The sequence below is a fragment of the Phasianus colchicus genome, chromosome 15 (assembly GCF_987193195.1).
Source record: "Phasianus colchicus chromosome 15, bPhaCol1.hap1.1, whole genome shotgun sequence".
Classification (NCBI taxonomy): Eukaryota; Metazoa; Chordata; class Aves; order Galliformes; family Phasianidae; genus Phasianus; species Phasianus colchicus.
In genome coordinates, this window is record NC_143450.1 from 6205532 (window position 1) to 6231302 (window position 25771).

At 40.5% G+C, this 25771-nt stretch overlaps 2 protein-coding genes across 6 annotated transcripts in view; both read right to left on the reverse strand.

The window, feature by feature from the left end:
- Nucleotides 1-25771, reverse strand: part of TENM2 (teneurin transmembrane protein 2) — a 979011-nt gene that overhangs the window by 866101 nt on the left and 87139 nt on the right. The gene's annotated exons all lie outside the window — the stretch shown is intronic.
- On the reverse strand, nucleotides 773-6962 carry LOC149915884 (uncharacterized). Of its 2 annotated transcripts, none has more exons than XM_090150843.1 (2): nucleotides 5031-6962; nucleotides 773-1934 (listed from the first exon to the last, which is right to left on the reverse strand). In XM_090150843.1, exons 1-2 carry the CDS (start codon nucleotides 6525-6527, stop codon nucleotides 1911-1913), a joined length of 1521 nt encoding a protein of 506 aa, XP_090006969.1. In that variant the 5' UTR covers nucleotides 6528-6962; the 3' UTR covers nucleotides 773-1910. The 2 variants fall into 2 exon arrangements, with proteins under 2 accessions (XP_090006969.1, XP_090006970.1); XM_090150844.1 differs by having other exon boundaries at nucleotides 773-1926; nucleotides 5023-6962.

Sequence of the window (25771 nt, forward strand, 5' to 3'; positions counted from 1 at the left end):
TGATGCTCAAATGTAACAGAAAAGAAATAATCTTTCTTGTTCAAATGTAAACAATTTGTGCTTAACATAAAGCAGTAAGTAGATACTCGAACAAGTGTTCCAAATAGGTAATGACTAAATCATAGTGACCACTAGGAACTTGGTATTAAACACTACTATTATTGTAATTAAAACTGAGTAGAAGCAATTACTTGATATAATTGTTTGTTTCTTTTTCCTTTTTTAAGAGAGAAATCCTGAGAACAAGAAGCAAACAGAATTGCTCACTACAAAATAAACAAGCACGCCTGTGTTAACATATGACGGCTACACTGAAATAACAACTGTAAAATGCAAGGATTATGTCTACAGCTAGACATTTTTAATCCACCAAAACAGGCACTATTTGGTTGCCTTACTAATATTTACATTCTGTACAGTATTTCTTCATAGAATACCTAACTGTATTTAATTTCTTCCAGTGCTGGACACTTCTCTGTACGATTCTTTTTCATAACAATCTGTTTTTTAAATACAATTTATTTCCCCAGCAACTACTGGATAATTGCCAATGGAAGTGTTAACAGATGAGCAGCCATGCAAGCAGCTTTTCCTGTGGGACATGCACTTGCCTTGCCACTCCAGATCAGACAGTAACAGTACTTCACATTTGCCAGAGAACTTCTGTTGCCGTTCTCTCTGCAACACTCGTTTTCCACCCCATAAGGTGCTGCTTTGCCAGCGAAACCGACCCCATACCAGGTCGGGGCCAAATGCTCACACAGACCCCAAGTATAGGTGAAGCAAAATGGCGTTTATTAAAATGTAGCAGGCACTTAAATATTCTCGTCCTGCTTTGTCTACACCCCTTGCATTCACGCTGTCCTATCGTGGGACAGCACCTGGCAAGCCCTGAGCATAGGGGACCTGACCCCGTCACACACCGTGTCCTCGCCACGCCTACTACATCTCCCCCTCCCTATGCTCAGTAATATCCCGTAACAGCGCGAACGCAAACGCTACAATTGTTCCCGATACCTGTGATACTCTATACTCTATGCATTGGTCCCTAAGCTACTACATAATCCTTAGCAAGCAATTCTGAAAGCACATAATCACACACGGCAGAATAGTGGCAATACACACAATTACTAAAAGTGCTAATACTATGTCATTAACGATCTTCGCAATCCAGCTCCCGAAGTTGCCAAACGTCTTTTTGAACCCGTCTCCGATGGGGTCGTTGTCCACCTGGATCCTCTCCGTATGGTCTCGCAGGGCTTTCAGCGCTTTATGGATGGATACGCTGTGGTCGCTAAGATTGAAGCAACACATTCCTTCTAGGTCTTCACATTCATGCTCCTGTGCCAGGAGCAAGAAGTAGATGGCTGCTTTGTTTTGCAGCACCGCATGCCGAATGCTGTTTGTGTCCTCTAGCATCGCATTCAATACTAATGTTGTTAAATTCGCCTGCTTAACTGACCAACATGCTAGGCGTTCTATCTGAGCCAAGCTCTGTGCTGCAGCAACCCCAGAGTCGTTCAGAGATTTTATCAAACATGCCGTTTGGCTAGCTAGATCAGTGTTGTTACGGCAGCTGGAATGGTTTGTAGTGTACCTCGCAAAGGCTTCTAACGTGTATTGAGGGATGCCCATTAGGCAAGTGCAAAAGAGTGAGGTAGCCGATTGCAAACTAAAGCAAAAGTTGTTTTGGCTCATCTTATTTACCTAAATAACCCATAAATTCCCTGACAGTGACAAAAAGTGAATTCCCTCGCTCCCTGTGATAAAGCAATAACCACCACACACACTAAACATAGCATTTGCCTGTTAAAAACGCGTTTTCTCGTTGGCAGCAACGGTTGAGTCTTCCTCTATGCTTCTCCCGGCCTTCTTTCGGGGTTCCTGGGCTGTCTCCTTCTTCTTCGGTGTTAACAGAAGCCATACCTGCAAAACTCAGAGTCCCTTGTTACTGTTCTCTTTCATCAAATCTGGTTTGACCTTTCTCGCCGGGATCCACATGACACTTCCCGTATTGACATGTTTTACAGCAGCATACCCCCTACCCCATACTAGAATCCTCCATCCTGGCTCCCATATTCCTGCCTCCGTTCTTATTTTGACTAGAGGGCCTTCCTCTAGAATTCTGGGTCGCCAGTGCTTTTCTACTGGTGCCCTGCTGGCATCCCCTCTTTCATAGTGATTTAAGGCAAACTGAGCTTTGGCCAGTATCTCTCCTTGTCTTGCTATTGGGATTCTGTCGTTATATCCCTCCCCCTCCCCAAGAACATAGATCTTTTCTTTGAGGAGGCGGTTGGCTCTTTCAACAATGGCCTGTCCTTGTGAGTTTCCTGGGATACCCGTAGTATGCTGAATTCCCCAGGCCTCTAACCAATCCTTGGTAGACCGTGATGTAAAACATGAGCCGTTGTCCGTTTTAATCTGCACTGGCAAGCCGAGGACCGCAATAGCCACAGCCCAGTGGGCCTGGGCCGAGGTAGAATTAGCTTTTCCGTGTTGGGTAGCCACGATCATCGTGGAGGCTGTGTCAACAGTAACTGCCAACCACGACCGAGGTGACATTCGCGGCTCCCACGTAAAGTCCGTCTGCCATATTTGCAGCGGCCCTAAACCGCGGGGGTTGACCCCCGCCCCAATAGCAGGAGCTGAATTGCAGTGAGGGCAGGCCTGCACCACATCCCTTGCAGCTGTAATGGAAATACCACAGGCTCGAGCGAGTGCCCGGGCGCCTATGTGAAGCGTGGAGTGGAGATCTCTGGCCTTTCGGATCGTCAGGACACGGGACCCTGCAGCCGCATCTGCGGCTGCGTTGCCCTCTGAAAAGAATCCTGGCACATCCGAATGACTTCTTACATGTAAAATTGCTATAGGCTCTACTCGGGTGCACAAAGCATCTTCTAAGATAAGCGCTGCTTCCGTACTAGGGATGCCTTCTTGGCCCATTTTCAAAGCGAGCTTAGCTGCAAAAGCAGAATCTGTGACTATGTTACAGGGAAGGGAGGGCCAATAAACAATCGCCATCGCAACAGCCCTGACCTCGAGCATCTGAACGCTGGCGCCAGGATCTGTGAAGATTATGGAATCCCAGCGACCATTTGTTTCCCACACTACTGCCCCCTGCCCCGTTGATGATGATGCATCGGTAAACAGGGTAGGCCCTTCCACGGGCGAGTCTTGCACCCTGCACCGTAACGACAGCTGCAATGGTCTCGCCAGTTCGAAAATAGGGGGCGAGTCCGCAAATGTGAGAGAAGCTGACGTCCCTTCCACAGCAAGCAAGATGGGCTCTGGGAGCGGTAAAGAATCACGAAATGATGTAGGGAGATAGATAATAGAAGGTTCTTGTCCAAAGGTTCTGACAGCTGTATGACGGCACTTACGAAGAAGTCTAGCTAATATTTCCAGCCAGGAGGAGTACGCACGCGTGGGCTGAACGGAAAAATGCCACCACAATGGTTGCGGTTTGGCTCCCAAGTCATGGCCTATAACAGCAGCCGCCCCACTCTCGCATTTACAGGCAGCCACTTCTAGCTCCTTTCCAGGATCATATCGAGACAGAGCCGATTGACAACAGGATTCTGTTATTTCCTTCCATGCCTCTGCCATTTCGGGCGTGATGGAACGCGCCTCGTTCGGATCTGAGCCCTTAAGCTGCTCATAAAATGGCTGCATGAGGCGAGGAGGGATCCCCAGTGCCCCTCGAATCCACTGTAGGGCTCCTACTAGCTTCTGCACATCCCATAGCGTACGTATCCGGGGTTTGATGTCAACCCCGACTGGGTGGACAGTTTTGTCTCCCAGCCGATATCCTAAAAACTGGACCCCCGATCCTCTCTGGATCTTTTCAGCAGAAATAGTGAAGCCGGCTGATGTCAGGAGCGTCACCACTTGGGCTTCTAATGACTGGAGCCCCGATGGGGTCGGGGATGATAGCAGCAGATCATCCATATAGTGCAGCAGGAGGAACTGCCTAGGGGACTGTCGGACCGGACTCAGAACTCTGTCAATCACTATCTGACAGATCGTGGGAGAGCACGCCATCCCTTGTGGGAGCACTCGCCAGTGATACCGACGAGCCGGGCCTTGGTTATTACGGACAGGAACCGTGAAGGCAAAAGCCTCCCTGTCTTGCTCAGCCAGGGGTATGGAGAAAAAGCAATCCTTCAAATCGATAACAACAACCCCCCAGCCTGCAGGCACAGCGGATAGTACGGGTGCACCCTGCTGAACTGCACCAAAAGGCACTAACTGAGCGTTAACTGCGCGCAAGTCATGCAGCAAGCGATAGGATCCTGACCGCTTCTTTATCACAAATACAGGAGTGTTCCATTGACTAAGAGAGGGTTCTATATGACCTAAGCGAAGCTCTTGCTGTACTAATGCGTGAAGCGCTACAAGCTTTTCTGTCGGTAAGGGCCACTGATCCACCCAGACAGGTCGCACTTCCTGTCTCCAGCGCAGTGGGATCGCATACTGCTCTGACAATTGGCAGATCGTGGCCCCCACTATAAATTTGTTATGCGTGCTGCCACACCCCGCAGAAAGTCCCTCCCTAAGAGGGTTCCTGGCACCTGCGCCACTAACGGGGTAAGCAGAACAGGCCTTTCCAGGGAGCCATCCCTGTTGATTACGATAACCTCAATCTTCTGGGCAGACCTCCGGGTGGGTGTTGTTCCTCCCACTCCCGCTATCATCTGTGCCGCCCCTGTAGGCCATGTAGAGGGCCAATCGGATTCCGCAATAACCGTCACATCTGCGCCAGAGTCTATCAAGGCAGTGACAAAGATGGACCGTGGCCCCGCTGAATCAGGTGGGAGATCAGTGATCGTAATAGTGGCCTTCACTAGAGGGCGCTCCTCACAACCCAAAGACAAAGCAACCATAGGCTGGCTCAGGTCTCCCAACTGCAAGCGGACAGGGAGGTCCCCGGTCGAACGCGGTCTCCCTCTCGATCTATTAGGCTGCTGCGATCTACTTCGAGCTCTACACTGCGGCGCCTTGTGGCCCCTTCTCCCACACAACTGGCATACTGGACTTTCGTTGCTGCCTATTCTGGCCCTACACTGGGCCCTGATATGGCCCCACTGGCCGCACCTAAAACATGGGCCTTGAGCCTCTTGATCCACTGCCGGATAGCCGGGGTGATGATAACCAAAGCCCCCGTGCGCCATCATCACTCCAGTCACTGCGGCAGCAACCTCGCCTGCCACAGACGGATTTGACTTTTGCTTCTCTACGATATACTTGATGGCCTCACCGGGGGTGTGAAACTTTTCCGGTGCCGCTCTTAGCAAAGCGCGTACGTCCCCGTTCGACTTTTGATAAAGGCAGTCCAGAATAACAGGGCTATGGACCGCCCTAGGAAGGTCTGACCCTTCTACGGCCTTTATCAGCCTATTTGCAAAATCCTGAAATGACTCCGTGGGGCCTTGTGTAATTTCTGTCCACGGAGTAGAGGGCTCTGCATTCCTTGCGAGCCTTCTAAACGCCTCTAAAGCGGCGTCAGATGTAGCAATTAATTCCCCAGGTCTCAGGTGGGTAACTTGTGCCTGGGCAGTTAACAGACCTGGTGCGCTACCCATCAATCTCTGAAGGTCGGAGTTGTGTAATACGTTCGCTGGATCGTTTTGCGCTGTAACCAATAATTGTCTGAGCCGGGCCTGCCACTCCTCCTTCCACAATGTATACTGCACCGGCTTCAAAACCATACGCATCAAATTCTCTATATCATAGGGCAAGAGAGGCCCCTGTGCGGTAAGGTTCTCGAGGGCATTCATTGTCAAGGGGGATTTCAAACCCTTTTTCTCAACTGCCTCAAGCACCCTCGTGATCCCTTTCGGGTCTAGAGGAACCCAAATTGGGCCGTCTTCTGAGGCTACAACCGGAAACGCAGCTGGATTCGCTAAGCCCTTTTCTTCTGCTGCCTCTTTAATTTTAGCCCAGTCAGTAACCGGGCCCCCCCACCGGCGCGGGCTCCCTCCCGGGTGCGGGCTCCCACACCGGCGCGCTCCGCCTACCGCCCTATCGCGTTCTTCAAGGGGCGGTTCTGGCTGTGACGTTTTGTCCAAAGAAGGGCATAAAGACGGAGCAGGGTAAGGCAAGGGCGGGGCTGTCGGCTCACATGACTGACTCGGCGACTCCTTCTTCTCCGTCTCTCCGCCTCCGCTCTCCGCCGTCGGCGCCATCTTTGCCTCGCTGGATCTATGAGAAAGCAAAGACCCGCTCCCGGCAGCCCCCGTCGCGCTCCGGTCCTCCCCGAACCCTCCTTCTGCCTTTGCCGCTTTAAGAGCCTCAAGTATCAAGCCCCACGTTTTAAGCTCTGAGGCTTTTTGGTCGGACATGGCGCGCTGGCACAGCGCCGAAGTGAGTGAGTCCCACTTATTTGAATCGAGCACCTGTTTAGGGGAGTCCAGCTCACCCTCCTTTTCTAGCCGCGATAACACGGCCGCAATCTCCTTCTTAGAAGGAACGGTTTTACTGCAATAAGTTTTACAAAAATATAAAAGTACCTTAATTACTTGATCCATAATTACACACGCGACCTGCCGCCACCTCACAGGTTCCACCGCAGTGTGTCTTCCGCAGGCGACCTGCCGCCACCTCACAGGTTCCACCGCCTTACGGGCACGCCGGGCAGCTACTACTCACAGGGTGAATCACGTCGGGGTCACCATTTGTTGCCGTTCTCTCTGCAACACTCGTTTTCCACCCCATAAGGTGCTGCTTTGCCAGCGAAACCGACCCCATACCAGGTCGGGGCCAAATGCTCACACAGACCCCAAGTATAGGTGAAGCAAAATGGCGTTTATTAAAATGTAGCAGGCACTTAAATATTCTCGTCCTGCTTTGTCTACACCCCTTGCATTCACGCTGTCCTATCGTGGGACAGCACCTGGCAAGCCCTGAGCATAGGGGACCTGACCCCGTCACACACCGTGTCCTCGCCACGCCTACTACAACTTCTCATCTGTGTTCCATAACCTCTTTTAATCTGTAACACGTAGGTTATTTTAAATAGTTTAAAAAGAGCTCACCTTCACTAGACCACATCTCTGTACTCAAATAGATTAAGGAGAACAAACATAAAAAGCTCTGCTGTCAACTGTCAGAGTGTGATAACAGGGCATGTGGGAACAGCTGCTTCACCCAGTGTTGGTAAAGGAGACCTGTGCACAGTTTGAAGCTTTGTGAAAGTAAGACTGACTTCTGCAGAGAGGTAGAAATTCTAGTTTTCTGAAAAACTAACAGGTGTGTTGGAAACAAATAGTTAATGCAATTAGGCCTAAATGCACCTTGAGATGACAGAATATGCCACGCCAATTTACTTTTTTAAAAAAACTACTTTTCTCAACAGGAGCTTTTAAGCAGTTGATTTCTTTGTACATTATAAGAGTATACTTTGTATTTACATTTTTCAAAAGCTGCAGCCCATCACTGTGGATCCAAGAAAGCCTATATCCCTCCAACTTATCCTGAAAGCTGCTTCCAGTGAACCTGGTGAGACCACATCTCCTGTCACTGAGGCTTGTGAGCAGAGCCAGCCCAATGTCACACTGTTCTGTGTCCTCAGGTCCTCTGAGACACTCACTGGAGTTCTCCAGTACACACAATAGGATAATTTTGGAGAATGCAAATAGATCCAGGTCTTCTAAAACCTCACTGACAGATGAAAAAATAAAAAAAAAAGCACCCAGGAAAAATACTACTTAGATGAATTCTTTAAATTCTAGATTTAGATTAAAAAAAAAAAAAAAAAAAAAAAAAAAAGTTTTATCTGAATATATATATATATATTAGAGTTTTATCTGAAGAAAATCTTCTAAAAAATTAAATATTTTTCTGGCTGGATTATAACTAATTTTTTTCTACCTTCCTAAGCTCCCTACTTCTGTCCATGTTGCAATGTGACAGTATCAGAACTAACTTAATCTCAGCTCCACAGAGGGAAAGCTAAGCAGAGCTGGAAGAAAATGACATTTCTCACCATGCAAGCAGAGGGCTGGTCTGCCCATGCTTATCATCCAAATAAAATCTTGCTTGGATTAAAAAGCAGAAGGCAAAGAGAAAAACAGGCAGCGACAGGAAAATTCAGCTCCATTAAGAGGAGTATGCTGAGATGCTGGGCTTGGAGCCAAAAGCAAAGCATCCTGCAGTATGGAAGCCCAGATTACCTAGAAACAGTGAGAAAAGGAACAATCTCCATAAAAGCAGTGACTGGAAGAAGAGCAAACACTTTCCTGAAGGAACTCTGCATTTGAGGTACAGAGTAGCATGAAGATATTACAAAAAAAAATAAAATAAAAAAAGCAACAACAAAACACAACACCGCTCATCTGAAATATCACAGAAACTGCTTCCAAAGCTAAGGACAGGACTGTTTTCCATACATCTTACACGAACTCAGACTGTACTGAAAAAGTAATCATCACCAAAAAGGATCAGCTCTGCTGCAGCTTCATACTATCAGCAAGAAAAGTAAGTACCAGCCATGTGTCCAGAGGAAACATGTTTCATTAAAGCAGATAACTCAGTAAAAACACCAAATCTACCTGTAGCTACAGGGATGCAAACAGTACAATTAGCTTCTTTTTTTTTTTTTTTTCCTCTAGATGAGAAGCGGGGTGGAGATGAGGTGGTGTGGGGCTGTCAAATATTTTCCTTCCAAAGGATTTGTCAGACCACTGATAGTTACATGCAATTTCAGATGTCAGAATTGAGTTCACAGCTCCGTTAAAAAAAAACTTGAAACTTGGAGTTAAACTGAGCAAGTTGCATCTTAAAACTCTCCTTATCATTTCCAACAAAGGAAATTAAAGAAAAAAAGAGGTTTATTATTTTTTTAAAACTGTTTTTCAGAGATAATTATTCTCCTGTAGAACAGAACCAGAGATCAATCTTGGAAAGACACAAAGGTACCTATCATGCTTATATTCTTTTAGCCACTTTAAAGCATTTATCTGGTGAATTTCATTGTTGTATTATTTTGCATGGTTCTTGTATTTCTTCTCTTTTGATTTCATGAATTGTCATTGTCTTCCCAAAACACAAGGCAAATTGCTTGAGTTCATGTATGGCTTAAGAACCATGAACAGTCAATTTTCACCAAGGAAAGTTTAGATTTCACATTGGAAAGAATTTCTTCTCAAAGAGGGTGACCAAGCATTGGGATGGGCAGCTCAAGGAAGCAGCAAGAGGTATTTAAGAGATGTGGCACTAAGAGACACGGCTTCGTAACAGGACTGGGTAGGACAGTGAATAGCTGAGCATGGTGATCTTGAAGGTCTTTTCCAACCTAGGTATTTCTATGAACCTAAGTGAAGTTTTCAGAAACCTTGCAACTTTAGACTAGGTCCATTTCATATAAATCATGTCTTCAGTATAAATGCTCAAGGCCTTAATTTATAATACACTTTCTGTCAGTTTTATCGTAACAGTCACATACACAAGCAAATGCTGGCCTAAGGACTTGGTTTCCAAATGTACATCAGCATGAGTTGAGGAGAAGAGGGAACTGGTATATGAGAAGTATTGACACGCTTAGATATGCATCTGCTATTCTCGTGATTAATATGCCTGCTTTAAATTTTAGGCTAAAGTAATTATGTTCTTTCAGTTTTGCTAGAAACTCTTCTCCATCATATTTGGATGTCTCCCAGTTTAATGCACTTGTTTACCAAACATCCTCCTCAGAAATCGCTTAAGGAAGAACAAAATCAATTTGCAACTAAGTAATAGGTACACAGCAAAAAGTAGCAAAATGGAATAGGCTTGAAAAGAAAATAACTTGGAGATTACAAAAGCAATTAAGAATCATTCTAAACTAATAATCCAAAAATGCAAATCAACTTAAGAACTTCATGGCTCCTCAGACCAAAGGAGTAATGGTAGAAATCAAGAAAAACAAAATCTGAAGATATTTTTCTCACTGGAACCACCTATAGCCAACTGCAAATTTTGTACAAAATCATTTTTACAAAGACGTTCAATAGAAAGCTAAATTTTTCAAGTTACTCAAGAAACAAATGATACAGAAGGAATAATTTGTATTCTAAATTTCAGAATTAAACAACAGACATGAGAATGGTATCGGTACAACCTGCACCACGGTTCTGAGTCTTCCCAATTGTTAAAGGGAGAACAAAAGCACAGGTTAGATTTCAAGCTCCTTTATTCCACCCAACTCGGACTTGCTGTGAAAAAGATGGATAAGTCCCTTCTCTGCCTGCACCCCTGAGCACTGAGATGCTTCTGACTGATGAAGGTCACTCTGTCTGAAAGCAGAGTGCAACCACTTGTCCACCGCAACCACACAGACACAAACCAAGTATTTCTGGGGGCTTGTTAACCAGTCCTTATACCAGTACTTGGGCGCCTATTTTTAACGTCTCAAAGCCACAGAATGTGAAAATACCAGTATGTGCATAATGTACTATAGCACAGAGACCGAATCTCAGAGAAGGAACTGAACTTGAAAGTCAGATCCCAGTCTCTATATCAGTGCTTTAACTGTTTAACATATCTTCCTTTCTATGCACCACTGATTTCAGTTGGAAGATGACTATACAAGAACAACTCCTAGAATTACGAAATTCACACGATTCCTTAAACCTCCTACAAGCTGTATTTATGTAAGCCTATTTCAAGCGATTCGTAAGTAACCAAACTTTACATTGGCAAACGGTTTCCAAATGTCTAAAACACTGAGAAAAATAAAATTAGGTTCAGAGACCTTAGAAAGAGTTTTCCAACTGTGAAGCCTAATATTGTTGATTAGAATGGTATCTGGAGCAAAGTTAAGTAATACTTCTGGGGTTAAACGCTGCAGTTACTAAGCAGAGAGATCAGGAAGAAAGCCAAGTTGGTTGATTTCCCCAAATGCATCACTCTGACCATCTGTGAGAGAGGTAATGTTCTCTTAAGAGAAGAAACAATTATCGAAAAATGGGTTGTGGGATTGTCTTGATATGTATTTTGCTGTTGTTCAATTAACTCTTCATTTATAGTCTTCCCAAAGCACCAAAAACCAGATGAACCTAAATGCTGTTGGCTCTGCTAACGTGTGAAGCTGTTTTTCATGTGCATACCCAAAAGTGCATTGGTTGAACCTTTGCTAATAGCCACTGTTGAACACTGCAAAGTAGAACGAGTTGCAACAAGTATCATCTTCATATACAGAACACCGGCTAGGTGGTTGTTTTTTTTTTGCAAGGAGAGAAAAAGCACGCACCTGTCTGCCTTCGTTCTGTGTGTTCCTGTGCATAACCAAGTGTTACACACAAAGTTCCTATTTGTCAATAGTCATCGTTACCATTGTTGTATTTAGACAGATGTCACTTATCACTGCTATGCTCACAAATCAGTCAAGTAGAATGGCAGTCTTACTGCTTCCTGACTGCTCTCATCCCCTGGAACCTCCACTGGGACAAACGGCATTTCCACAGCAGTCCTGGTTTGCGGGCTTACTGAATGGATTGCTAGGCTTGCTACAGAGTAGAAGGCAGTAGAAATATGCTTGAGGCCTTTTTCTCTGAAAAGTCATTCAAAACAAACAGTGTTGAGCAAATAATATATATATATATATTATATAAATATATAAATATAAATATAAATATAAATATAAATATAAATATAAATATAAATATAAATATAAATATAAATATAAATATAAATATAAATAAATATAAATATAAATATAAATATACATATAAATATAAATATAAATATAAATATAAATATAAATATATTTTTTTTCCCCCCTCAGATTTGAGTTACCAGCTTCCCATGATCTCAATACATTTTCAGGGGCAGACCAGAAATAATTTCCTAATATATACGTATTTTAAAAAGCCCAAAAGATTGCCACTTTAAATACTGTCACAGCTCCGCAAGCTTACCTGTCTCCACTTCCATACCTTGTCTTTTTGCACCAGCTATAATCTCCTGATTAGCTCAGCTCTCTACATACGCTAAGGTACAGATGCTCTAAAATAACCTTGGAAAAAATATAAAACAAAACCTACTTATTCAAATATATTGTTGCTATGATGCTGAATGTTGCAAAGACAGCAAGAACTATGGAATTAGCCACATGAATCTAAGCACTATTTCTAATGTAGAGGCAGATTATATGATTATCTGGCCTGAGGCTCAAATATTATTATCTACTGAGACACAAACATTAAAAGTAATTGCCAGGAACCGTGTTCTTCATCAGTAACTTAAAACAGAGTTGGACACCCCTTGCTACTTTTTCTTGAGACATTTCAGAAGGAAAAATGCTTTTTCAAATTTCTTAGTTTCCCATACTTTTACAGAGGGCTTTGTCTGTTTTTGTTGTGTGCATTCATTGGTAAAGTACGCTCTTTAACAATTTCACTTAGATAACTTGTGAACACTTGCCTTTTTTTTCCCCTCTTATCTTCAACTCTCTATTATACTATAGAAGATCAGTAACTGGCCACATTCATTACTTAGATGAAAAATATCAACAAGAAGACGGTCCATAACTGCAGTCAATTGCCAGGCACTGAAGTTTTGACATCCATCAGCTTTGCATTCTATCAGGTGAATCCTGAGCCATGAATTTGGAACATATCCATCATTAAGCAAGAGAAGACATGTCAGCTATGCCATAAGCACAACTACTCACTCCATGTATTGATATAAGTCTGTTATAATGACTCCTTGAAATTTAAATTAACTTGCATGGTGTCTTCAGGAATATTCTAAAAGCGCTAGTTAAATATATTATGAATGAATACTTGAATGAAGTGGGAAGTTATGTAATTCCTGTTATCCACTGCAATCTTTTCATTGTATTAGTAAGTGTATATGTGCATCCCTAAATGCCCAAGAATCTGAGAAAATCTTTGGGACATTTGAAAACAGTAGAGCATTTGGGACTAATGAATAATTGTCAATTAGGGTAGCTCAATTAATTCATTTTGAACAAAAAATAATGATAAAAAAATCCACACAAAGCTTGGAACAGTCACGCAAAGTCCTGGATTTGAAGTTCACATCAAGTTAAATTGCAAGAAGTTAAAAGAAATTAGGAAAAAAAAAAAAAAAAGAGGAAAGAAAGGAAAGAATTTTGCTTTTAAATTTTATTTTATTTTTTAAAGGGAAGGGGAGAGAGGGACATACTTGAACTGTAGTCTCTTGAGGTGCTTGCCTGACCCAAAGCTGAACAAATGCCAAGGATAGTGACAGAGAAGAGTGTGGATAAAAGGAATAAAACATTAAAAGACTGACTCAAAACAACCATGAAGTGGAAGCATTCTTGCTTTCCTGTCATACAGTAACTCTTATTGTAGAAAGCACCTCTAGATATGGAGACAAGAAAGCGCAGCAGGGCAGCAGCTTTACAACCATTCATACCACACACAACAGCAAGCACAGTGGTTGTGGCAGCACCCAGGACAGGACAGACTGCAAGGAGAGAAGACGTGCAAAAACCAAAATGAAACCAAACAAGTGAAACTTCCAAGGAAAAACACAATACTGAGAATCACAGAAAGAAATTGTTTTTCCTGCTGCTTTCTCTGCTTTGTAGTTCTGTGTTATCTGCAGATACAAACATCAATTCTTCAAACTTTTAATTTGCCATGACAAGAAATTAGAGGAAGCCATCAGAGAACGCATCTTCTCTGTAACTTAAAATACTCTCCACAAGCATCCTTCCAAGAAACGGATGCTCTTATTATTTCCAGTATGCTATCCTTGACTTTGCCTACTGTATTTCTTTCCTTTTCAACTAGAGTACATTTTTTTTCATATGTTGCACATATAAAGAGGCCACACTGGATTGTTTAACACTACACTTTAATGAGAATTCATTTAAAAATTATACAGTGAATTGCTTGATCTTCTCACACCTTCAACCCATTTCTTTATTTGTATATTTTTACACAGTAATATTCAGCTATTTTCAACATTCTTACTAAGAACTTACTCTAAAAGTCTCTTAGTTGATATTAATAAGAATACCTTTTTATAACATTTTCTTGTATTTGTCGTGCAAATCCATTAGCAGCATGTTTCCCACCGTAACAGTACGAAGCTGGCGTTTTAAACCAGAGTGGGATTCAATTTTCAGTGATTGTGACCCATTAAAGCTTTACCATACAAGACCTCAGATTGGAGAAATGACATGACTTGAAACACGCTCATCTTAGGAATACTTCCCACCACCCCAGTTCAGGGCCCTCCTCTGCTGCTTTAATTAATACTGCCAACTATTTAATTTCTTGGTGGATAGTTATTTGGTTCTCTGTAGATTTATGGTGTTTTATAGGTAACTGAATAAATCAAAGCAACGTTCAAGAATTCAGAAAATCGATTTGAATCACTACAGTCGTAACAAAATTAGCTTTAAAGTCAGCATCACAGAGATGGAGAGTTTATTTAGAAAACAAGCAAAGTTAATCTTACAAAACTTCTTTCAATACTCAATACATTATGCTATCAACTCGTGCACGAGGTATGCAGAAAGTCCCAGCATCTTCTTACCTACGTTTCTACCTCTATTTCTTAATACCTAACATTTCATTTTTATTTTAGAAGCACTAACCCATTTTCACCAGTCTGCATGAAAGAATCACTATTTATGCCACAACTCATCTGTTACAAGCTGCATGGATGTTCTTGCAGTATCTGCTACACTACACCCAATGCTCGGAACTGTCTCATCTTCCCTAGTTATTATCCTCCCACAGTGCTAAGGGAAGGAAAAATCCCATAGTTTCTAAAACTAACAGAATAATAAGCCCAGAATTAGAAGAGGCTTACCAGAAAGAAGAAAAAAAAAAAAAGAGAGATTGTAAGAAGGAGACAAGGTGCCAGTACTATACATATCATATGGACATAAATGACTGCACAACAGTGAAGTCATACCTTTGCCATAACCGACTTCCCAAATGAAAACTGGCAATTTACCATTTTTGTAATTAAACTCCTAGACAGGTCTGTTCCTAGTGAAACAGAAAACGATACGATTGCATGTTCCAATTTTGATATGCTATATCTGTGTATCAATCTTACAGAAACCACACTGAGCCGCACAGAAGGCAACTCCTTTCTTGTGAAACACCACAACTGAAGAGAAAGAGGAAAGGATGTACCAATACAAATAGATATTTTTGTAGTTCTTCATCAACACTTGGCTTTCTATGGGAGTCTGCATTAGTACTACTCCTAATACACCTATCAAATATTGTCACATTTTGGCTACAAGCCAGGCTTTGAGGAAAACATGCAATGAACCCACCCCACCACATAACTCCTTCCATGCAGAAAAATTAGTGATGATAAGATGTAGATTGTGTAGATTCTTGCTTCACATTTTCTTTTTCTGCTATCTGCAGTGAGAAAGAGACATCGAAAGCTCTCTGCATCGATAAAGTATACATTAACTTCAACTTGCTAGCACAGAAAAAAAAAATCTGACAGAGATATAAAGAACATTGCTTGCAATCCCTGGTAAGGATCTAACCAGATGATTTACTGATTGAACCAAGCAACAAGGAATTTATAAGTGCTAAGTAATTAACACTACTGCAATATTTTTCAGCTCTTTCTAGTGTTCAAAGCATGTTCTCTAAGACAGACACAGAACATTCCAAGCCACATTCCCCTACTGTGTCCAAAAAGCAGGCGATTGCCACTTGTTCCGGCACAATGCCAGCTGATGTTCCCAAGGTCTGCCCCAGTGCTGCAGGAGGATGCATGGCACACTGTCTCCAGCACAACTAAGAGCAAAGCATACTAAATGAATTAAGTACCATATGATAAAGCGAAAATAATTTTAAAGAGCTTGTTTTAGTACTTTCAGTATTTTTTCAAATAATATTTCAATTGAAATGAAGATGCAGAACTTTAGGCATCATGCCTTTGAAACAGTTTCTGTTCGAGGGTTTCACTTCTACCTACTATTAGAATGTGTAATTAAGTTGTAAAAACAGCATTAAAAACGGTGAGAATTATCCATATCCACATTATATTTGGGCAGTTGGGCACAGACTAAATCACAAGCAACCAGAAGAAAAATTTAAGGAGAAAGAGCTACTTAAAGATAATCATCTGATAACTATTTTACTGCCTCTGTCCTATCATCAGAATGCATGGTTTCTGATAGGTCTGTAAAGCAGTCTGCACTCTGAAGAGCTCCATTATGAAAGATTAATATCTGTCAACTGAATTATTATAATACTAATAGTACAAAAAATACACATCTAATAAAACTTGTTTAAAAGTAAATGCAAAACAATCATTAAAATTTTAAGACTAGATATAAAGATGGAGAATGAAAAGCCTTAAGAATCTTGCTTTTCAGAGCCAGAGACCTCAGGGAAACAAGTCCACCATCTTAGGATAACAGATGAGAACGTGTAGGTTTCAGGTGCATTTTTTTTTGTTTGTTTCAATTGTCGCTTTAATGCAAACACTCCACAAATCAACCAATGCATTGAATTATCTGTGCGATAATATATTCAAACATTTGACATTTACATTAATTGCAGATAATGAAGAAAATATTTTTGTTGTTCGTTGGGTGAGACTAAACGGGCTGGAAATTCAAATGAATAAAACATCATTACAGCATACACTGTACACCTGTTCACAGCTCTACTGACAGCTTGATATTTTTATTAGGTGCACGCACAACAAAGAACAAATGACCACTTTCACGCTCACAGGACAAACGTAAGCAACCAGAGCTCAGTATGCAGGGTCACTTAAACAACAGAGCTATGACCAGTGCTTCATGAGAACCAAAATGCCTCCACTTAGTCGTGACTTCTAATTTTATAAATTATTTACAGTTTAGTAGGTGCAAAACTGGTGGAAAATGCCTTTGCTGGCTGCTTGATTGACAGTATAATTATACTGTGTTTTTGTTTTTAGCACTGTTATGCAGAATCGTAATGCCATAAAAACAAAATATGAATGTTATGAGCTTTTAACTTTGACAAGGTCATTCAGAAGCCTACCAAAGAGGTGTCATGAAAAGCCAAAGTCGTCATTAGCTGCATCCTGTAAATACAGCTGTACCTCCAGCTGTATTTCAGTACAACTAAATGCTCACTTCCATTTCAATTTTAAACTTCTCTACAAAAGAAATCATAAAAATAATCCAGATATTTTCCCATTATAATTTTAGAGAAGTGCCTAGAACCACTAATCACAAGTTTCATTCTCCTCTGTGCAAGGCTCAGTATTTAGTTAATGCCTTGCAGAAATTCGTACAGACTTTCAGATGTAATAAAGCACAACTAAATAGAAATGAGACAGCCCTATGGAATTTACTTTTTAAATATATATTTGATCTATGGTTCAAAAAGACTCATTATTATGGGCTTCTTGGAGGGATATGAGGACTCAGATCTTCCAAAAAATAAGAGGATACAGAGTATTGTAATTTCTTTTATTTTTTCCAAGTGTAAGAAAATGTAATTTTGAAGTACAAAAGAATTGCAGCCAATGGAATTGAAAGATTGTGTTTAAATTACATAGAAAGTTCATGTTTGTCTAGATAAGATATGCAGGACCTCCCATGAAGAAATAATATTCCAATTTGCAAGGAAAATCCCTCATACTGTAGAGTGTGAGTATTGAGCTGGCCAGATTTCCTGTCTGCCTTGATCTCCATCTGATAGAAGAAATCTCACACCAAGCGCTATTGAAAAGGTGCTGATTTCGTAGTTAAAGCATTGGGTTATCTTTGGATTTAACCCACATGGGGATTTTCAATCAAAGACAAAGCCATCAGGCAGCTCCTTCAAACTCGAAGCAACTGACAGTGCTGAAACTAACAAAAATAAAGGAATAAAATAATAGACCCCAAAAAGATTCCACGGAAGAAAAACAAACAAACAAAAAAAACCACAAACACAAAACTTACCAGTGACACTTTGCTATTGTTCCATCTTTCTGAAAGTTACTACTTCTAACTAAGGGGCTCCACGTATCATCACCCAGCTCTAGAAGAATGTGAGTTTCACTTTGTCTCATAACATCTTACATGTCATCACACAATATCAGACTCTTCTGTTTACAAGGCAGGAAAAAAACCACACCAATTGGAGGAAGCCAGCTCAGCTGACAGAGTTCACGAACAATGAAGCTGCTGCACATCTCTTCCATGCCACTCTGGCCAGTCTAAGGAAGCAGCCAGACTGCTATAGAACTCCGCAATGTGCATTTCTGTGATACACAAGCAAGTACAAGCTTGTATTTGCAAATGCTGAGGTCTGAAATAAACAGTTAATACCACATATATTCTGTTGCACAGATGATATTTAGAATGGCTAATCCACACAGAATTTTATTACCAGGGTCTCTAACTAATGACATACATCAACTCCAAAAGGAGCATCACTTAGGGAAAAAAGAAGGGATGCTACAAGAAACATTAAACTCCAATTGATGTGGCTTCTTCAGCAGATGGTGATCAGCCTGTTCACTAAAATTTAGCCTTATACCCAGCATTTTGATACTACTGACAGCTGTGTTAGTGTTAGGCCTGATATGCTTATGGCTATATTGTCACATAGTAACAGCACAGAGATTAGATAATCTGTTTTACCACTCTCAACTATCCTCACCCTCTCAACAGGGGAGGACAGGACACTGAATGGGGGGAGGCAGCCTGGAGGGCAGACTTAGCTGCATTACTCTTTTCCCTCTTGTTTGCTGATCAGAATACAACTGCCATGGACTTCACCTGTGGTGGTCAGGGCTGGAGATTGTTTTAGGTTCCCGTGTCATTCTAATGCAAAGGATTATTGTATGAAAGCTCTAACTTGCTTTTGCCTACAGTCCTTAGAGCTTGCACCTAGTTCTCGTGCTGTTCCAAAGCCTGTCTTTTGTGCTTGCTGGTCTCATGCTGATGCTTTCAAGCTGTTTTTCTTACGGACTTACACTTGCAAATCCCAGTATTGCTGGGCATGTTATTCTATCCTGTTTTATTGCTCTCGTAGGAAGAAGCAACCATGCTGAGAGAATAACCCCTTATCTCCTTTCCTTACACCTAACCTTATATGTTTTAGTTAGTACTAGAGAACACTCACTTGAATAACTGTATTCCACTCGGTGAGTACTATCCAATAATATATATGCATGGAATCTTGAAGAACAGTCAGCATACTACACGCCTGATTAAGCAACACTAATAGCACCGTAATAGGTACAACACAAAGTTGAGCAGGTCTTGGTTACAATTATATAGTAATAGGAAAAAAGCACAGTGGGAATAACCACCAACCACACTGCTGCATCACCATCACACCTGGACAAGGTCCTCATCTAGACGTGCTCCTTTTTCTCTTCTCAGCTAGTCACCGGGGAGTTTCCCCCTCTTCCTCTCTTGCCCTCAACTCACATTTTTCTTTCTTCCAAAATTAAGTTTCACTGTTGATGAATGCCATCAGGACAGAAGCCTCCAATACAGTCTTTCTCAAGACTGTACAGCAACATAATGACAAGATAAATCAATCTGTTTAAATTTCCTGAAACTTTTCTTTCTACAAGACACAAGCACACAATTTCTTACTATAACACAGCATTCTCTTTGCTTTCTACTCATAAAAGGCACATTTTGAGACTTCAGCTCATTTTTTAACTCCTTTCTTACCTTTCAATTTTCAGTAGTTTTTTTTATTTATTGACTTATTTTTATCTTAAGAAAATATGAAGGCTGGAAAGAAGATAAGACAGCAATAGTTTCAGTGTTATTCTAATGATTCTTCCATACCCCTATCCTTACATGCTATCACTGACATTTCTCATGCAACACTCAGGGTTCAGAATCACTCTTATATCCATTATTGTGATACGTTAAAATTCCTTAGGTATCCATATTTGAGCATCTGTGTTCTAGGGATCCACAAACAGCAACAACAAATACTGGAATTCACCATTCTAGTATTTCCTTTGCTACCTTTTGTTCTCCTCATGTATTTTCATTCAACTAATTCCATTATACATTCCCTTATTCAGCAAACGCAACCAGCATTCTTTTTATTCCTAGAGAGAACTATCGTACATTTAGCTGGGTTAAATAAGTCACACTGCAGTGTTGTGTCCATGTCCTTACTCACCCCTGTTGCCATCCACTTCTGTCAAACGCAACCGTGATTAGCAATTAAAAGACTCAGATAATTGGTAAAGATATTGAATAACAAGTTGTAACAAATCTTGCAGAAATTAACATCCCCTGAGGTCTGAATGACTCTGAACTGTACACCAGTAGTGTATGTGTAATACACTTGCAGCCAGTGAATCTTTTACAGACCAGATCTAGCTTATTTTTTAAGAAGTGAATAGATTCCAGTGTTATTCCTATGAAAACAGAAATCCAGTAACAGTCAAGATGTTTCAAAAGCACAAACAAGGACAAGATCTCTGAAAACAATACAGGCTACAGCTATTGGGCGACCAATAATTTTCTTTGCTTGTTTAATATTCCAGCTTCCACTCATGTTGACAATAACAGGAGAGAATACCAGCAAAATTGATGCATTATTGGCATTTTCTGCATGAATCTGGATCTATGCCTGCAACCACAACTACTGAGTAAACTGAATAAAGCCAAGTACTCTGCTTGGAAACTTACTGTTCTAATGTGTGACCAGAAGACTAGGAAACTTAGAGAGATACAACACCAAACTGAATGGAGCAACTAGAGCCACTACTTATTTGTCCATGAATGCTCTCATCCAGCTTTTTCTTTTTTAGGAAAAATTCTCATTTCATATCTCAGCTGACACCTTCCAAGTTACACTGAAGCTCAGTATCTGTTCTGCAGCTGTTCAGTCTCCCTCTTTTTTTTTTTTTTTTTTTTTAAATCCTTCATTTCTTTTATTTCTTTATAATCCTACTCACATGAACTGAAAATTAAACATTACTCATGAACACCCTTCAAAAGTACAGCATGTCCTAAGTGCCATTACAAAGAGAAACAAATAGATTCTATCTTTAAGATAACTTATTTCCATTACGTCCAAACAGGTAAAGAAAAAAAAAATCCTTCCTATCCACTCCTTCTCAACAACTTATGCCCTATTCTGTCTTTCAGAAACACTGCAGGTAAAGTACATGAAGGAATGTATATACAAAGTGGTGTCGGTAGGACTTAGCTATCAATTTGGGCTTCCCTGTTGTCTTGTTATAGACAAAGAACTGTCTATAATAGGCTTGAATGAATAATGGCTCAACAGTGTCTCTCTTTAACCATTTATTATAACATAAGCCATTTTAGAAAACGACTTCTTCTATTAGCAGGTACCCTGAAAAGCATTATTTCAACTCTGCTGTGACAGGAGATCCCAGATTTCAGCCTTATATTGTAGTTCTTTAAAGACAGATATGACAGTTCACAAGGAGGCTTCCAACAACTGCTTGGATTCACCAGCTTGACAGTTCAGCAGAAAAGCTAATTCCAGCAGTTAGCACAGAAGAAATATAGGACATAACAGATGTACTGTGCAGATGCTTGAAATATTTTCAGGTAAAAACACATTTTTTAAAAATAATTATGTTAGATTAAGAAAGAATAACATCTAATATAGATAAAAATTTTCCGATGTTAACAGATAATAATGAAGATAGATGTGTATAACTAATGCTCAAATCATACAGCAGACATACTTTAATAACTGTGATAATACCCATATACATGTAATGTTTGGTTCTGTTATTAATTTTATTTATTTACTTGTTAAGAAAGACTAGATATAAAGTAACTGTTAAACACTTAGTCTTTAATTCCCAGGAGCACATCAAACTCAGGCAGTTCCTGTTGCTTTGGAAAGGATACATCTTCCTTCATTAGAAAACACCCTAAGAAGATTAACATAGTACGAAAACTGAGGGACAAGACTCCTCCCAGCATATTGCAATCTTTAGAAGTCTGTTAAGCAAATGTCAGAAAGGCGAAACTGGAATGATACTGATCTTGAGTTTTGCCTCAAAAGCAAGCAGCAGACACTTGATTAGCATTCTTGGCATGGTTTTTATGGTGCTAGAAGGACATCCATGCACTAGATTTGGTTAAGTATAAAGAAAACTTTAGTTCACCAGTGTTTGCAGATACATTACAGAAGTGTATGAGGTCTACAGGAGTTAGAAAATAAAGACTGTTAAGATTCTGTTTGTGGTATACAGACCACAAAACAGGCTTCGTGCCACCTATGAAATAAGAAGTTGTGGTGTAAGGGAAGCTCTCAAATTACTTTCACATAAACCTGTCAGCTATGCATCAGTTCCTACTGGTATGAGTGACAACTCAAATGCTATTACTTGCCAAAACCAGGCAAGCATAAAGTCACAGTTTATTTCTTGGTAACATCAATCCTAGTAACATAAATAAATGCAATTAGAATGGTGAACTGATAATTTCATAAATTAATATATCCTCACCTAACTCTTACTTGGTCCCCCTACTAACATTGATGGGGTATCTGATAGTACCATGATTATTTTTCTTGAGCAATTACACACACAAGCTACTCTGCCAATGCACACACATTGAAACTCACACAAAATACTCTGAAGCTGAAAGGACATTTATCAAATGGTTTAAGTTTATGCAACAGAATTCCAAAAATCAACACAAGACAAACTTGGCATTAAGATACGGAAATACTATTCATTGGTAGAGAAATAATCCCTTATCTACCACTGCTGTTGTGATTGTCAGACTCTTAATCTGTTTTATATATCACTTAGATTTAAAATAATAAATTTGGATTCAATTTATTAAACTATTTAAACAGAAGCCTGTTTCACTCTTGCATGCCTTTATGCAGGCCACAATACGTTGATACATGTTCTATGCAGAATGGAGGGGGGAAGCATAAAAAAAAGTTTCTTTTTATTTTCTCACATTTTTTCACACAGCAATCTAAACTTCGTGTGCAGGACATAGGTGAATGTAAGGGAGCAGACAAAACAACTAGCTTTTACATTTTGCATATTTTATACAAAATAAAAAACCCTACCAGTTCAGCATGCCTGATGCGTGAACGCAATGTCTTGAATCTTGTCTAAACTGAGAAGCAGGCCTCATTTTCCCTTCAGTTTAAGTTGCTTTCACCTCAGAGAAAAGGAAACGTGTATCACAATAGAAATGAAGGTCAGGAGGTTATTCAGCTTGCTGTGGCAAGTACTGTTGATCTAAATCTAAACTGTCTGATCAGTGCTACTCACACAACAGGAGCAAGTGGAAGGGAGGTTGCACAAAGCTAGCATCAGGTTACATCTAGCACTGTCTTTGAAATAATTTTTCTTCTACACATTTACAATGTTAATAAATTGAACAGACAAGGAAAACGTAGAGAAAAAGGATGTTTAGGTTGCATCTTCATGAGAACATCATTTCAAATAATTATGTAAGAATTACCTAATTGAAAATGACTTCCTAAGGCATTCAAATCTTCTGAGATAATTCAACACGTTAGTCCACAGCCAGTTTAATCTGGAAAGAATTATTAGCGAGAGGAGTGACTTTGCTCTGCTCTTTGTCCAAAGTTTTCAGCTTCTTATTTGTGGAGAAGTGCTCCAGCAATCCCATGGTAAGCTAAGGAATACATTTGGCTGAAAATCACAGCAGTCAAAAATAGTTACATTTCAGCCTGGCTAGTTGACAGGTGAGGGCTGTCCTGTGGCTACACGTGAATTTCAGCAGCACGAACATGGGATAGGAACAACATCCAGCGACATGAGACTGCAATGTTTTTTGCTGAACTGATCAGGAAATTACAGCACAAAGTGCACAGTCTCATATCCACCATCAAGCCAGAACATAGGCTAGAGACTAAGCACCATTTCATTAGCCTGGGGTGAATATATCCAGGGAAGGACAACAGAATTATCCTTCCAGTTTCTATCACACCAAGTACAAACCTCCTCATCTGCCCCTCACAAGCATGAGTGTATTATGAGCAATCTTTACTACTCTAAATTTATTCATTTCAAAGTGAAAGACCCTGGTGGCAGCCTGCCTTGTGGGACAGTATAAAATACACTGGTATGGGCGAAATTCAACAGCTCAAACAAGACACACTTCATCCAATGGTAACTGACTAAGAAAGCAAGTGGGTTTTTAAGCACCCATCCCATCAGATGTTCTCCTGAAGTTTTGTATCTGAGGTAAAACATGATAATTTACATATGCAGTATCAGAAGGATTCAGAAATAAGTGTTTTCAGCATTTTACAGACCAATAGCAGAACAATTTTGAATGAACCACAGTCTACGATGATGAAAAAGGGAAAAGGTCAATAAACAGAATTAAAATCCCCTAATTTGATGCATTTCCTGACAACAAACACAGATTGGGCAAACTACCAGGCAATTCTAACAGAACTAGCAAGGTTAATGGAGCTGCTGCTATAACATATTGTAGATCTAGTAGTGTCAGTGGCGATAGCGGTACTGCTGTAAACACAGTTTGTTTTCCATCTGGTGCGTGGTATATGCCCTTGATAAAAGGGTGCTCCATTATGTAGTTTTAATCTTAAGTTTATTTACTCCTAAAGATGTATAATTACTTTAATAGCCATATAGAGTGACAGAACTTCTGCTTCTAAAACATCCTTATAAAATATTTTCCTAGAGAAGTCAATGCAAATGTTGACCACGTTTTGGATGGAAAATAATACTTTACATTTATATCTCTCCTGCACCCTTCACAAATTAATAACAAAAACGCAAAGCTACAAGTAAAACTATAAATGATCTATGTTACTAGGTAGATTGAATAAACAGACTTCCCTTCATTGCAATAGACTTTGGACAAGGCTTTGAGAAAGCACTGATACAAAAAATCAAGTAACTTTCAGGAGCATTTTGTGCTGTCACGTAAGAGCTGCAGTTTCTCATTTAATTTCGTCCTGCACACTTTAGGACACACACTGCTGAGCATGTGGTTTTAATTCTCTTAATCACTGTTTTTAACTAATATTCTGTCGAAGTCTTGATTTGAAATGTAATCACTCTATTCAAGGAAATATTTACAAGAGAAAATGTGGAACCTTGAAGATTCATGTTTGAATTGTGCATGGTATCTATGGTTACAATGTATTATGGATGGTAAAGAACTGTAACAGACTGCATGAAGCAGAAAGAACTGCAACCAGAAAGAATGTAAGAAAGATTGTAAAGGAGATGATATATAGCCTAGAAAAAAAGTGTATATTGGAGAATGCTGGTTAGAAGAAATAAAGGACACAAAGTAAAGAACTGCATGCTGATATTCATAAGTTAGCATTCTAAACATAAAATAGAACTGCAGAAATTGCAGAATGGTTACAGGGATGGGCCTTACCCAAAGGCGATGAAATATTTCAGAAGGCAGGGCAAGGTTCCCTTTGATCCCTCTGTGGTCTAATACCACATGTGTCCAGAGTTACACAGATCTTCTTTGCTCCAGATATTTGTGCAACTCCTGGGTTAGATGCTACTGGAGAGGAACAGCTCAGTGACAAAAAGAGATACTATCTTATTGAGTTAGCCATCTGCTATAAGTATTGCTAAATGCTGAACTGCAATGGTTAACCAAAACGCCTGAAATTTTCTCTACAAGCATTCTGAATGGGAACGAAGGAAAATCTTGAAGACTACACTCTATTGGAAGTATTCAGTAGACAACCACACACAGATATCCTTTAAGTCACCAAGCTTTAAGTACTACTGTGGTTTTAACTTTCTGCAGCTACCACCTAGTGCTGCTGACAATCACATTGAATAAACTGTACGAAATGACAGTTCA